At 39.3% G+C, this 16,053-nt stretch overlaps 1 protein-coding gene across 1 annotated transcript in view; it reads left to right on the top strand.

The window, feature by feature from the left end:
• The window catches only part of WWC2 (WW and C2 domain containing 2), a 103,391-nt gene that overhangs the window by 85,386 nt on the left and 1,952 nt on the right, over positions 1 to 16,053 (top strand). The window contains exons 16-22 of the mRNA XM_072863482.1: positions 1,155 to 1,319; positions 2,135 to 2,253; positions 3,259 to 3,451; positions 5,436 to 5,600; positions 8,333 to 8,425; positions 9,531 to 9,773; positions 15,295 to 15,422. Coding sequence (XP_072719583.1) covers positions 1,155 to 1,319; positions 2,135 to 2,253; positions 3,259 to 3,451; positions 5,436 to 5,600; positions 8,333 to 8,425; positions 9,531 to 9,773; positions 15,295 to 15,422 — 1,106 coding nt within the window. The remainder of the gene's footprint in view (positions 1 to 1,154; positions 1,320 to 2,134; positions 2,254 to 3,258; positions 3,452 to 5,435; positions 5,601 to 8,332; positions 8,426 to 9,530; positions 9,774 to 15,294; positions 15,423 to 16,053) is intronic.

The following is a 16,053-nucleotide window of genomic DNA, read 5'->3' as shown; positions in this document are numbered from 1 at the left end:
TTAATTGTGGTCATCACCTAATTAGTGATGCTTCATTTACTCTCATATTGCTTTTGCATGGTCTGGTACTACTTAGTTTAGTTTTTCACCATGAGTCTGACTTAGTATCACAGCAAGATTTTTAGTTACAACATGCTGAAGAGATGCTGGAATCTGGTGGGGTTCATCAGCCCCGACTACTGGGAACAGCCTCTCACTTTCAAAAATGTAGGAGTTAAATTAATTCCTGGGTAATATGTTGGCCTTTTTCAGTATGTAAGAGGTTTCCCCTCAGGTAAGGGAAGGGCAGCAGAACAAAAATGCAACATAATGCAGGATACAAAGGTGAAGAAAAAAAAAAACCACCACCAACAACAAAAAAGCCACCAAAGACATAAGGGTTAATCAGAAGATCAAAAGAAAGAGTTGGGAGTACCACCCCCAGCAGAAAGCCCTGGGCAACACGACCAGAGTCTTGGCAAGAGCTATGTATGCAGCCCAGTAGCTGTGAAGATGATTTGCTTTGCCAAAGAACAGAGCAGCCCAGTAGCTGTGAAGATGATTTGCTTTGCCAAAGAACAGAGGATTTTAATCTCCAAGGCACAGCCCAAACACGAATACTTCATAAGTTTTCCCAGAGTGCCAGCTCAGTGGATATCAGTGCTTGTCCAAATGAAAGGGTTTCTTAATGTCTTTTACTGTCTTTTCCTCTGCTTCTTCACTGGTTAGAGCAAGCAAGGACATCTGTTATTGTTTGCCATATTGATGATTTTGTGGTGGAACAACTGAAAAATTGACTGAAACTTGCTGCTCCATGAGTTCATGCTGTAGGTTTCATTGACACAGTTTTTCATTATTGAATGCTATAGAAAGCAGACATGTGCATTACAGTGATATAGAAGGTTTTGTGTGTGTGCATGTGGGGAGAAATTCTGCAGACTGAAATAAAAGATGGCAGAATGGACAATGTGAAAGGACCTTTCCATGTACTTCTATTTGTTTATTTTAACTAGAAGTGGAGGGAAATAGAAAATTGTACAGTTAAAAAGGGTATTAAGATTCATGTCAAATTTGTGCTGCCTATTTTACACGATAAATACTGTAGAATTTAGTTTCAGCTGTCTTGCAGGAAAAAAAAATTAAACAATTTTCTTCCACTTTCTTATCTTGTGCAGGCTGGGACTCAGATCAGTCTGGCAGATTTATCATTTTCTGATGACACTTGTACTCTGTGGTACAACCTGTTGCCTTGCAAGCAAATTCCTGGCAAAAAAACGAAGGAACAAAATGAAGAATCCATGTTTCTGTTAAGCAAGCAGTCATCGGACTCATTGGACTTGGTGAGTAATGTGTTGTCTGTTACTGTAATAGCAAGAAAAAAGCCGTAGACTCTAATTGTGCTGTTGCACTGTGGTGACTTGAATATGTGAATTGTCCTCCCCTGAAGGTCCAAGGCCCTGTTGTCTTGCAGGCACTTTTGTCTATAGTGCCTTTGCACATGAGTACGTCCTATGTGGGGTTTCAGACTTGTTAACAAGTGTGGATAGGGCTGATGCTTCTTAGCGGGATACAAAATTGCACTCCAATTTGAAACACTTCAGCCGTGTTTCATTTTAAAAAGAATGGTATTGCAGAGCTTCGTTAATTTTACCATTGATTTTCATGTGGACACATTACAAATTGCTATTTATTAATTATCTGAATTTGAATACTTAAAGCCATTGCATTGAAAATGCTGTTTATGCAAAACACATACTAATTCTTCTGGTTAAATAAGCTTTTCTGCTTTAATACCTCCTTAAGAGAATTAAGTTAAAAAATGTAACTTTTAAGAACAACTGTTTTTTTTACCTAGGGATATTACAACTATGAAAGGGAAAGAGAGACAAGACATTAAAAGGATTACAGGAGCGTATTTGATTGCATTATCGTTTTACAAACAATCTGTTTTTGATTGCGATTTACTCTGTATAAAAACAATCAGTTAATGTGCTAGACACTGAGAATTCAAACCCCTTATACTGGTGACCTGAATCGTGTTTTTGCTGGCATCAGGGAACAGGAGTGTAATGCAGCTCTTGCAAGAGTTATCATTTTTTTACCTATGTTATGTATCACTCAGTTCTGGTTTCATCTTCTCTTTCCTTGTGAGCAGGATGCTGTGTCAGCTCTGCTGGAGAGGACATCTGCTGAGCTGGAAGCAGTAGAACAAGAGCTGGCTGAAGATGAGGAGGAGGAGGAAGAACAGGAGCAAAGGGGCTCTGAGGAAGACTGGTAAGGCCACTTTTCCTCCATCACTGTTCGTGCCTGAACGATTCCTCTCGTTCCTCTTATTCTTAGACAAATGAAAGGGCTGTACGTTCAGAGGAGATCATAGAATCATAGAGTGGTTTGGGTTGGAAGGGACCTTTAAAGATTATCTAGTCCAGCCCCTATGCTGTGGGCAGGCACATCTTCAACTAGATCAGGTTGTTCAAAGGCCTGTCCAGCCTGACCTGGAACACTTCCAATGATGGGGCATTCACAACTTCTCTGGGAAACCTGTTGCAGTGTCTCACCACCACTGGAATTGGGGTAAAGTCTCATTCTCTTGTGTGGTCAATTCATTCACCTTCTTTTAGGTTTACAGTGTCTTGTCTGCTCTATTAACTCCTACTGCTGATGCTCCTCCATTCCATGTATGTCTTCCTGTGAAACCACGTGGGGAGCCTAAGCCACTGGAGGTGTACTAGAATGTCTCATATCAAATATTAGTTGCATTAATTATAATAAGCAACTAATAGGATTCGAAGAGAGAGCTGTGTTCTGACAGTCATGTGTGTGCTTCCGCTGCTGGTCTTGTTTTTGAAGAAGTGAGCTTTCCCAAGAAACAAATTTCTTGCTAAATTGCTATGTTGAGTTCTGTTCCTGTGCAATTTCTTAGGTGCAGTGTAGAAATAAATACATGCTGTATAGTGAGGGGAGACTTGCTCATTTGTTTTATTAATTTATTGCAACCAAAATCCTTCAACGTTATCAACATACAGCTAGTGAATGTAGTGCAGTGTTGTCATAGTGATATTGAAGGTGAACTGTAGTAGAGCTTGCTGGGTTTTATTGGAGCATATAATAAAATTTGCCTTCATGTGAACTTAATGGAAGCATTTGGGTGATACTCTTGTTTTCCCTGTCAGGAAAACGTGTACATTATACATGGGTGAAGGCCTAGGCCTTCCGTTACCTTTCTCTGGTGGGCTTTTTCAGTTTGAGAATAAGCCTAGGCTACTTCTGTTCGTACAGGTTAGAAATGCTCGCAGAAGCCTCTGATGAAATTGTGGATGAAGAGGAAGATGGCATTAAGCTGGCAGTAGAAGGCAACTGTACTGATGACATGGGGTTACTCACTGATGCACCAGAAACAAATGAAGACAAGGACAGAGAAAACAGTGATGAGGCCCGTGAAAGCCAGCAAACTGCTGTAATACTGACTCTGGTGAATATCTTAAAATACACATTCCTACGGTATCTACTGTGTCTGAAGATCTATTTCTGAGCAGTTAATGTAGAAGTCTGCTGCATCTGAGCATTTACAGTTTGATGTGGCCTTTGCCATAGCACTTGTCAGTATGTAGTTTTAACGAAACTGGTGTGGTCACTTCTGAACTATGAAGAGGGCATTTAACAGTCATGCTAGGCAGAACTTCTAAGTCAAAGACAATTAACTAAAAATTTCTATCTTCACTTTTTTTGTTGTATAGGGAGAATATTCAAAATACAAGTGCAGTTCAGTAGCTTCAACTTGTGCATATTTAAAATATTTCTGCACATCCGTTTCACTGTTTCCTTTTTTTCTTTTTCTGATTCATCTGATAAACAGCAGGAAAGACAGAACAGGGGTCAAGATCTTTAAACCAATGAGGGAATTTCCTTATTTCTTCCTTTTATTTTAGGGTGTGAAATACAAAAACTGGCTTAGCAGAGAAAAGGAGGAAAGATTAATGAACAGAAAATTCCAAAATGTGTATTAAACTGTGTACTATTGAACTACCTACACACTGCACATAACAAATTCTAATTCCATATTCTTGTTAACTATTCACTTTAAATTATATTCCACCTTTCTGAAAGCACTTTTAGTAAATTTTTAGTAAACATATCCCTGATGTGGTAGCACATACTTTAGAAATAAAATTTTTAGAACACCTTTCTGCATCTTAATGAAAAAACACTGTTGCATGTGTTAAACCCACAGGTTCTGTAAAATAGCAAAGGTAAAAAGGCAAAGAATGACATCTCGTTCCTTCAAGTTTGTGACAATACAAAAGTTCAACACCTCAGTGGACTTGCTGGAAACTGTAATTAACTTCCAATTAATGTGGCAAGATGCCAAATGAGCTAAGGCCATGGTATTAAAGGACTGACAGCCTGCTGGGTAGCAAGCAAATATAGATCAAAGCCCTAACTCGGCAAGGGGAGACATCAAGGACAACATCTGAAGGTTAGGCACGCACGCAAGTGTTTTGCTAAGCCCAGGCTGGATGGACATGGACAGTGAGTGAAAGACATAGCAGACCTCATTGTAAAGCCAGCCACAGTATAGGTCTTCGTGTACCAGAGCCTCTCAGGGTTGCAGTTGCGCGATTTAGGTCATTGTATTTATTACCTGCACGTTGAAAACCATGAACCTCATTAAATTACCTGAGTTGAAGAAAATGCCCCAGTGCACATCAGTAACATCAGATGTGCCAGCTGCTGCAGTGCTTGGTCTAGCCGGGCTGTCAAGATGATTGCTGTGTGTAAGCACAGGCTGCGCCACCTACGGGGATGTTGGCACTGGAGGCTCTCTGTGGCTCGTGTGGGGCAACTGTAGTAGGCAGCAGGCCCTTCTGAGGGACAGCAGCTAGCAGTGTCTTTTCCCTGGGTTCACAAGGCTGGTGCAGCTCTGCAGATTGCCATAAAGCAGCCCCGCTTGCTGGGGTTTGGGGGACATAATGACAGTATGTCTGGAAGAACCTGGGCAATGTAACTTTCCCAGCTGCCCCTTTCAGTGTGCACAGGCACCATCTCCTAGCACAGCAGAACCTTGCTGTTCTGCAAATGAAGAAGAAAACAGATATAAATGCACCATAATTAATAATAATAATAATGTCTGCAAATGGCAAAGCAAAAGACTTGTTGTGCCATGGTTGCATCAGACCATCTGCAGGGCAGCAAAGGCCTTTCTGCAAAAGCTTTGGTTTTTCTGGATACAAAGAGTACCTTCAAAGACTCTCCACACACTGTTAAGCGTTTTGGGAATTTTTTGTTTCCTTTTACTTAGCATAGCTTCTCTGTATGTGCAAGATGCTTTTTGCTGCTGGTCTTTTTCCATCCGCTGCAAGGTAACAAGAATGCTTGTAAAATCCAAAGGCACAAAAACTACATAGTGGCATGTGTCTGGATATAGTAGTTCTTATAAACTAAATTCCTTTTCATAGGTTGATAAAGAGACTAACACTGAGGAATTGGTTAACGAGAACGCAACAGTCCGACCCAAGGACAGAGCCAGCTGGAGCTCAAGACAGCGTCCTTTTGTCAGGAACAGCATGATAGTGCGCTCACAAACCTTCTCTCCAGGCGAGCGGAACCAATACATCTGTAGGGTAAGAGGAAAAACACTTGGAATGAAGAGCTATTAACTGAAGAGTCATTTAACTTCTTGGGAATGATGCATTAATGACAGTGAGTCATGTACCAATTTTCCTTGCGAGAGGCAGAGCCTGTGCTTTCTCTAGGTTCTTTCTTTCCCTAACTGACCTGATGCATAGTAGAATTGACTTTCAGCAGAGTTGCATACTCTTGCAAAACACCTTTACTAGGGCAAAAATACATCCCATTGGAGAGAAGTAATACAGATTCCTGTGCTGGCTGTCTGCAAAAAGTGCGTTTCACTGCACGTCAGCAACTACAGCTCTCTCACAGCAAAATAATTTGTTAAAATGTAGAATAGAGTTCACTGTAAACTGCCATTGCATTACCATATTTTAATAATGTAACCATTTAAGGGTAACAGTGCAGAAAGAGCTCAGTCATCAAGTTTAAATCTCACTTTGTATCTCAACTGGTTTTAAACCTGTGCAGCCCAAATCCTGCTGTAATTACATCTTTGAAAGATGCGTGAGCGCTGCCTAGGGGCTGAGTTTTAAACATGGCTTTGGCAACAAAGTTCTCCAGTCTCTCTAGATCTATGGTAGCACGGAAAAAAAAGATTTAAATTATCAGCCCTGTTGCTGCTAAGCTAACTGTGAAAATCATGTGTTTAAAGATTTAAGCATGGATTACCAGCTCTATAGATTTTAATTACGGACACCCTAGAAAAGGCAGTTTGTTTTTGATCTTTAGTTTCTACAGGTTACTCACACAAGTATGACTTTTTAAAAAAATATAATTATGCTTTAATTATTCTCCAGTTCAGTTAGGGGTGGTTGCCTGAATCATTTGGGAACATTTTAAAGTTGATCACTACTCTGTGATTATCATTGGCTTAAAAAACCCAAACAAACGAACAAAAAAACACCCCCCCCAACTATAATCAGTATCTACATACTTAAATAACTCTTCCATATACCCTCCAGAATGAAACACATCAGATCGTTTTGTAAGAATCTTTACATAATTTGGATTGATTATTGGATGAATTCAGAACCTAGCCTTCATCTTAATTCCTGTACACTGGAAATTAGTTGTATTGGCAAAAAAATGTAGCCTTAGCTTACTGCCTGTGGAGGTCTTTGACCGGAAGTAACAGTAGTTGCTCTGATAGTTTAGTTAGTCTAAACTCCTGAGGTTTTTGCATCTGAAAAAGTATTGGGCTTTTGTAGCTTTGAACATTGCTACATACCTGCTGCCAGAAGCCAGAATCTAAAAAAAACGTAACTCGAATAAACCATTCTCTTTCTCGTTTTGTACAGTATTTCCTGGAAGCAGAGTAGCCTAGGAAAAACCCACGTTTGCACAGATGAATCTTTTGCAGCTTCAGAAATACTTATAGTCCACTGTTGAGGCTCAAGAGTGGGCACTGTAGCCACATCCGCATCCACGGGGAGGGCCAAACAACTCAGATTTCTCCAGTCCTAGTCCCCAGTTTGCACCACAGGCATATCCAGCCTCGCTTGCTTGGTGCTATACTAGAGGAAAGCATCTGTTGGATACGCTCTGGCTAACTGCCAGCTGCTCTCTTTTCAGAAGAGATGGCCTAGCTTTAAGAAAGCACCTACTCTCATACGATGTTACAGGAAACACAAAGATTTTTGAGGCCTAAAGGACAGACCCAAAGTCTGTTAGTGCCTTTGAAAATATCCCTTGAAAAGTGCTTAAAGAACATCAGTGATGACAGCCACCTGTGCATATGCAGGGGTGAGCTTCCAGTAGTGGCTCCACGGTGAAAAGACAGATTTGTCTTGAGAGGTGTATTCATATTGCAAGAGGTTGTACTTCTCACCCCCAACTCCCAGTCAGTCCTGTGTAAGCATGCTTTAGGGCCCTGGCTTTGGTTACTGAAATGTTAGCAGAATGATTCTTTTTGTCTGTCCTTTTCTGAAGAGGTGAAATAAATATCCTGCAGATAGATGCTTGTGTTTTCTTTGAAGGTTACCACCACACATGCTGATGCATCTAACAATCAGTCTGCACTGGTGTATGTGGAACTAATGCTATAATTAAGAAGAAACTACTGCCGAGCTGTGGTGTATATTTTTGAGAAGCAGGAAGTGCTTCTGAAGGAAGCTGTAGGCACACCTATACTTGTTACAAATGATAATAATAATACCAAAATACCATTTGTTGGGCAGGTGCATGTCTACAGTAATTTACCTTCCGTGCAGTAAATTTGTTAAAAGCCTGCCCCAGGTAAATGAAATCCATAGTTTATAATCTGCAGTCATATAAAAGCCAGACGGTGATTTGGCAGTACTTAATAAGCATAGTTACCTTCCTTGCATTCCTAAAGAGTCTACTTACTATTCATTCAGTAAGATCAATGATCCCCCATCTCTGGAAACATTCAAGGTCAGGTTGGACGGGGCTCTGAGCAGCGTGATCTAGTTAAAGGTGTCCCTGCTTATTGCAGGGGGGTTGGACTAGATGGCCTTTAAACCAATTGTCCCTTCCAACCCAAACTATTCTATGATTATATGAATGGTTGTCTTGGTTTAGGAATTTTAGAGTAGATGCTTATTCTAGTTGAAAAAGTTTTTACTTTTTACTTTACTTTACATTCTTATACTAAGAATGACCTACATGTATGTCAACACTGAGGTTTTCTGACTGCTTATATCAATACAGATGTATTTGTATATGAAGAAGCTTTATACCTCTGTTATGTACGTTTTGACAGTTGAATCGAAGTGACAGCGACAGCTCAACACTAGCCAAAAAGTCTCTCTTTGTGAGAAATGCCACAGAACGGCGGAGCCTAAGAGTTAAACGGGTATGTGTTATGTTATCTGGACATGGTTTAAAACAAAGTATGGAGAGAGAAGGAATAACAAACAACTTAAACCATATGCTTTATTTCAAGTATTTCAGCAAAAGCAATGCAAGTACCACATGTAGTCCTGTAGTTTCAGATTGAAATCTCAAGACAGTGGTCTCAGTCCTACATCTTCTCCCACCAACAAAGCCTAAGTTGTTCTAGTTGTGGCTGAAGCCAGAAGCCAGACACTGGTACTCAGCATTGTGGCATTAACTGTTGAACTTCAGCTTGTTACTGTCAAAGGGATCTGGGTTAAAGAACCCAAATATTACAAAGTGACCCAAGGTGGCTTACGCTGCACAAAAGTCAACACCAGCAACATATATCTTGAGCAAATTTTGGTGGAAATGTCAAGGATTCAGATGTCCTTTTAAAGGGGATTTACTCTTCTCCAGGAGCATTTGAGGAGCAAAAGGATTGAAGGACAAGAGTAAGATTGTATTTCTCTTGCATGGAGTTCATTCTTACAGAAGTTGAGAGAGTTATATTTTAATCTTGATTGTAACTAAGAAAACACTTCTGCAGAAGGTTGTTACCAGGTAGCAGGATTACGTTTGGCATAAGAAAGACATACTGAATAGTCTGGGATGGCTTCTCCTGCCCAACTTATTCATGCAAAAATGCACAGTGAAAGGACAGTAAATAATATGAAATACACTAAAGAAATGCATGTTTACAGAGTTCATAACTTCATGTGTTTGCTTAGGCCTTGAAAAAGCAAATGTTTATAAAAATAAATAACATAGTTGAAATCTATGGGGAAGCCTGTGTAGCGTTGATCTCCTGGCATTGTGTTGTCCTGGGGATCAGAATGGGTTTTTGTTTTTAACCTGTAAATATATCATTGTACACCTGGTTGGAGAAACTTGTGCATTTATTTTTAGCTACTGACTGAAGAAAAATTCCAGAATAGATGAATTTTTGGACTTGGATCTCATCATAGCAGCTTTCTGCTAAAGAAAAACAAAAAATATTTGAGCTTTTCTGACTGTATTATGTCAAACCCTACACTAGCCTCTCTAGATACTAATTTTTATTTTCTGTCTCCCAAATGATTCAGCCTGTTTGCCAGCCAATCATGCGAAGAGCTACGCAAGAGTGCCCCATACGCACTTCCCTTGACTTGGAGCTGGACCTCCAGGCATCACGCACAAGACAGAATCGTCTGAATGATGAGCTTCAGGCCTTGCGGGATCTTAAACAAAAGCTTGAGGAAATGAAAGGTAGAGGAGAGACAGACCTTCCCCTGTGTGTGCTAGAGGATGAACGATTCCAGAAGCTCTTGAAACAAGCTGAAAAACAGGTATGAGCAGCATGCAGATATTGTGTGAATGAATACACTTACACCCCTACCTTTTCTATAAATTCGTTAAAGAATTTGGTTCTACCATGTTAAAGATTTTTACAGAAGCTCACATTTGACTAATTACACTTCTGAATTACATAGTGTAAACAATATTTCTTTATTAGTCAATACTACAGCATTTAAACCTAGAATTTGAGGTAGTATTTTTCTAGTGCCCTCTAAATACTTTAGTAATTCAGAGTAGAAGCTCTATTATTTGGAGTAATAGTTGTGGTTGGTGTAGTGAAATAGCATTTACTTAATTTAAAATTCTCACATGCCAGCCATACTTCTACAGACATGTATCTGCTTTTTATCCTTCAGCATCAGTTGATTTGCAGTCTGCACAGAACTTGTAGCCAAAAGATCTTTGTAACAGGTAGAGAGAGGCAATGACTGTTATTTATAGTGGTAGGGGCATGTGGGAAAGGCAGTACCTCCACTGTGGCTTATTTCCTTATGCAGGACATAATTGTTCTAGTTTTGGCAAAGAAAAGCCAAATTCTGTTCTTTATGTGATGGTCTCTAAAACAATACAAGTATATATTCACTATCTCCAAACTGCCATAAGGTAAGGGGGGATGCCCTCATGTAGGTAAAAGATAAGAAACAGGATAGGAGGAGTGAGAGGCAACAGTGACAAGCTGGAACACTGAAAATTCCAACAAGACGCATGAATAAGTTGGATGTTGTGGGGTTTTTGTTCTGTTTTGGGGAGGTTGTTTTTTTTTTAAATTGCGAGGGTGATCATACACTGGAATAGGGGCCCAACGTCCACAGCTGGAGATACTGAGAACCTAACTGGACAAGACCCTGAGTACCCAGCTCTGTCTTCATGTGCTCTGAGCAGGAGGTTGGACTAGATGCCCTCTAGAGCCCCCTTCCCATCTACATCAGTCAGTACATCCGTTTTCAATGAGAGGAGGTTGCTAGTGACATCCAGGAGGGATGTGTACTCTTCAGCTATTTATAGTTGATAGAGGTGAGTGTTTTGATGATACCAAGTTATTCAGAGTCGTAAAAATGGAAGGTGATTTTAACAAGATGCAGAGGACCTCCTAATAGGTAAGCAACAGTTGTTTGGGGTTTTTTTGGTTTTTTGTTTGTTTGTTTGTTTGTTTTTTTTAAAAAAGCTTAATGTCAGTAAATAGCCTTGTGTAGAGGAGGGAAGGGATGATCCTCATATTTACATATACAAAGCTGAGCTCTGAATTAGGTGTTAGGAATGAGATACTCCGGATACAAGAAACAGAAACATCAGCAAAAACATCACTGCACTCAGCAGATGTCAAAAAGCAAATAAGACAGGAATTACTAAGAAAAGAAGATGGAACAAAACAAATAATTGTTTTATGATATGAATACATGTTATGCCTGTAACTTAAACATTGTTCAGTTCTGGTTCCCCTTCTCAAAGTGGATAATAAAACTGCAGAGGGTTGACAAGGATGGTCAAAGGAGGAGACAGCTTCCATGTTAGGAGTGGCTAAGTAGCTACAACTGAAGTCTATAAAATCATGAGTGAGGTGGAGGAGAGCAATTAATCATGGTCTTTTATAATACAGGAAGTAGGGGATTGAAGAGGTGGCAGTTTAAATGCAAGCAAACATAGCACAACATTTAGAAACTGTAAAAATGTTTTGCACAGAACATTGTGAGTGCTGCAAGTTTGCATAGGTTCAAAAAGCAGTTAGATACATTCATGGAAGAAAAATCCATCAGAGGTCATTAACCATGATGATATCACCTACTTCAAGAAGTCCTTGACCATCTGATAGCTTAGGAAACAAAGCTTTTTCCCAGTATGTTGTCCCAGCTCTATGTTTATGCCCTGTTCTGTCCTCTCTGTTTTCCTGTCTCTCTTTCCTTGGCATCTGCTGTTTGCTATAGATAGTGGAGTTCTAAAATGGCTATAAAATACTAGCAGAGTTTGGGCTGAGCATTGACAAGTGTTTTGAAAAACCCTTAGGCAAAATGGGATAAGACAGCACAACGTTTAAACATCACACAGTGTAACTGTGTGGTTTTTTACCATGTGAATTCATTGTATGAATTTGATCTTTCTAAGTTTTAACCCATAAAAATAGTGGCTTATATAAAAGAAACACAGCTAAATTTATTTAGAAGTTCATGGTTTATATCTAATGCTGGATGCCAGATAGAAATGTTAATTTTTAATTATTTAATTTAAAACTACTCCCACTCTAAAGCTATTCCCACTAGAATAGAGTATGCCTCTGCAACATTTAATATTATAAATCCTTTGCATTTGTGTTTTCTTATTTCAGCTGGCTCTTTCAAGGCAGCAGATAGGTTTGGCATATTTTATATCTGTGGTGTCAGTGATCAACACCATGACACATACTGCGATGAGGAATAAGGGTAATAATATACGTTCCTAAAATATATGCAGGCTGCAGCACAGCATTTCACTCCTTCTTTCCAAGCTAAAAGTCAGAACAATGATCGCAGCCACTCCACCTCTTTGAAGAGCATTTACAAAGTTTCTAGAAATATTTTCACCCTTAAAATCATTGCAGCCTTCCCCTGTGGAGCAAAACAACCCTGAGAATGCTGTACTCTGCTGTCAGTGTTTCCTCTTGGGTTAGCAAAACACACCAGCCTAGAGAACATTGTCATAGATTATTTTTTAGATCCTGCAGGCATTATAATAGCGCAGACTAATGCAGCAGCTGGAAGTGCCAGAGAAATTGAGAGAGTCTCAAGTGAAAAATGAAACCGCAGATGTGGGGGATGTTGAAAATCAGTGGCTGCTTGCTAGCATGCAGTTACTCTGCTTGAAGCCAAGCACACGGACTCCATACCTTCCCTCCCCTTCCTACCACACCTTCCTAAGTAGAGCAAGTATGTAAAGCCCACTAATACCTGCAGATCAGAAAACAGTAGGTGATTCTGTGCACCAGAAGCATTTTCTCTTGTTTAGATTGCATTTTTATGATAAATCATTCAGTATTTCAAAGTTTGAGTCTTAAATCCTCATACAAGTAAGTTTTCAGACACCTAGTGTCCTCTGAAGTACTTCCTCTTCGGGTATGTCCAAAAAAGATTCCTGTGACTATCTGTAAAGATCTTTTTTATTTCTTTTCAGTACATCTTCTATGTAGAGGTAACCTGTAATTGTGTCATTAATACCACAAATATGTCCTTGTTCAGTGTTTGGGTGTTTAGCACAGTTAACAGTTTTTCTTTAGATTCACTTTCTTTCTTCTATACAAAAAACACTGAAGAACAGACAGGAATTGGTGTTTCAGCTTTAATTTTGATAGTGTTTATTCTTTACCTCACACTTAAGCTAAGCACAGATACAGAGATTCCTGTCTGGCACTTATTTTTGGCAGATAAGTGCCAGATTTTTGGCACTTAATGAATGTATGGCCAGTGTATTAGTGTGCTTATCTGTATTTTACATAGATGGAGGATTCACTGTCTTTATAAACCACTCAAGAAACATGATGTAAATATAAATGTGGTCATGTACATACCTTATCACATGCATACTCTTAGACACATTGGGCTGAAACCAAAGTCTCTCTGAGAGTACCCTGAAAAAATAAAAGGATTTAAAAAATGAAAAAGGAGTACATGGTAACAGAGAGTATTAAAACAAAGAAGTCATCTATGCTGTTAACCTGAAATGCAGCAGTCACAAGAATCTTGTGTATAGTTAGGGAAAAGATAAAATTAGAAAATTTTGAAATATTGTATGTTTAGTGCTTTGATGATAAATATTAACTACGGGAGCTGATAAAACATATGGCCAGTGACATATGTAAAATTAATTAATACACTACCAGTTGTAGATAGCAAATTTATGTTCACTAACTACTAACAAAAATGATATTTATAGGTTAATTTCATTTTTAAATCATAGCTGTTTTGGAGTTGGGGACTGAAGAAGTTAACAGCAGTACAAGCTGACTGGCTTTTGAGTGAGTTTTTGAAAGGGTGGTGCTCTTTCATGTAAAACACTTTCATATAAAACACTGGAGTGCATTTCAACAGACAGAGGGTACCACTGTCCTCCTGTGAACAGATTTCTATAAATACCCAGTATGAAACTGATAGTATGGACTACCTTTTTTGAATTAGTTGGTTTTGTTGTTTGGAAGTCTGCTGGGTTGAATTTAGAACCAGAGATGTCAACTCCTAAGTTACAAACTGACTTTGAAGATCACAGTTTCTGGCTTGAGTGTGTATTTTAATTTGAGGTAACAGAACAGCATTTTGAAGTCTGAGTGCCTGAAGTTAAGCATCAAAAATTAACCTCTAAAGAACTTTAAAAATTGTTTAAGAACGTGAACCGCTTCTATTAAATTTTGATGGCTGGCAAAATTCAAAATGCAGTAAATAACATTTGTCTGACAGTCCCTGCAGTCTAGAAATGAAGCTAAGTGCACACACAAGGTGGCATTGCCAATGCCATGCACCCCACACATGATGGGGGTGATAACATATGTGTTATGGGACTCATCTGCATATGAACGGTGGCTATTTGTCTAAGAAATCCAGGTGGCTTCCCACCTAAAAAGAGCTGCTGTTCAAATTATTGAGCATTCAGAAACCCTTGATAATCAAGTTTTTTTTAAAAAACAAAACACAACTCTTAATAGCAGTCTGTCACCGAAATGGTGGATAGTACAGCGGTGATTGTCCTGTTGATGCAGCAGTGCTTGGTAAAGATATACGTAATAGAGCCAGCAGTACCGAGGTACAGAAATACTGTAACTTACTGGTGGGTATGTAGCTGCTCAACAACATTCACGTCAAGAAAGATCCTTGATCTCTTGTTACCACTGGTGTTCTGTTCAGTTGCCTTGGCTTTTACACTGCTACAATGCAAACGACAGAAGTGAGTCTCACAGAGGTGTCGTGTCATGAATAAAAGCACAAGAGCTCATGCATATTAACTTTGCTAATGAGGTCAACAAAACATGAAAGTGTATTTTGAGAGCACGCCTTCTCTATTTTTTTTGCCTGTCATTTTAGATTAGGTATAGGCAACTTTCCTGAGAACTTTCATTAGGAAATAAAAGTATTTTACATGGGAAGAGAATCACTGTCTGCCAGTTCTAAAAAGATATTTGGATAGACAATATTTGTTCATACAAATTTAGGTATTGTCTAACTATAGCCCTAAGAAATATCTCATCAAACTTTATAATACCTAGTAGCCACCTGTGATGGCATGGGATTTGCTCTGTTTATTTTTTTAGGAAAAGCTCTGTTATCTTATTTCATGCCTATGGCTTAGGCTTGTGATGTCAGTCTTTCGTCTTGGTGACCATTGTATAGAGATTTTCATAGAATCATATAGGTTGGAAAAGACCTTTAAGATCATCGAGTCCAACTGTAACCTAACACTGCCAAGTGTTTAGCTTGACACAGAAGAATTTGTAATTTCTTTGAAATGAGTAGTTGTTCATTATTAGCAAAATATAGTTATGTTTCCCATTTACAGGCTGAACAGTCAAAAGAAGAACAGAAACAAGGTTTAAGTGCTGAGAAATTGATGAGGAAAGCTTCTAAGGATGTATGCCGCTTACGGGAGCAGAGCCAGAAAGTGCCACTGCAGGTGCAGTCATTCAGGTATGGCCGCTTCTGCTTTTCATGTTCTTTTTAATGTAGTGAAGTAACATGAATTATTTCTAAATATCATCAGAGATGCCTTGTAATATTAGCCAAAAATCTACATGCCTTTGAATTGCAATAAACATCATACATTTCTAACATAGCTCCAAGTTGGAGTTTCAAAGGACCGGGCCTCGGTAACTTGCTCGTGTGGCAGAAGCGGCAGTATGTCAGCTGAGCTGTGGTGGTGGCGAGGAAGCAGAGTGAAAAGTTTCAGACCGCTGTGTGGCATCTGCTGTGGGCAAGCACACATGCAGCCATTGCCATGGCTCACCTCACCCACGATCGATTGACAGTGGGCTTTAAGTAATGGGATCTTTTCTGGTGATGGCAGGTGCCTGAAGCAAATCGCCCCTCAAGGAGAAGGAGAACAGTATACATCTCAGCAGGAAACTGATTAACCACTACTTGTGCCTTGCTCAAGACTTATTATTCAAGAGGGATCTTGCATCCCTCCTCCTTTTTGTTTCCGTCTTCCTCTTGGTTGTGGGAACAGCAACCAATTACATGAAGCAATTAATCAAGTGTTCTTGCTTAGCATAAGCCAGAATGAACGCTTTCTATCTTAAACCTTAATTCTAACTGGTCT

This window comes from Ciconia boyciana, chromosome 5 (genome assembly GCF_034638445.1).
Source record: "Ciconia boyciana chromosome 5, ASM3463844v1, whole genome shotgun sequence".
Taxonomy (NCBI): Eukaryota; Metazoa; Chordata; class Aves; order Ciconiiformes; family Ciconiidae; genus Ciconia; species Ciconia boyciana.
Note: the sequence above shows the minus strand (reverse complement) of the source record. Positions and strands in the feature narration are given on the sequence as shown.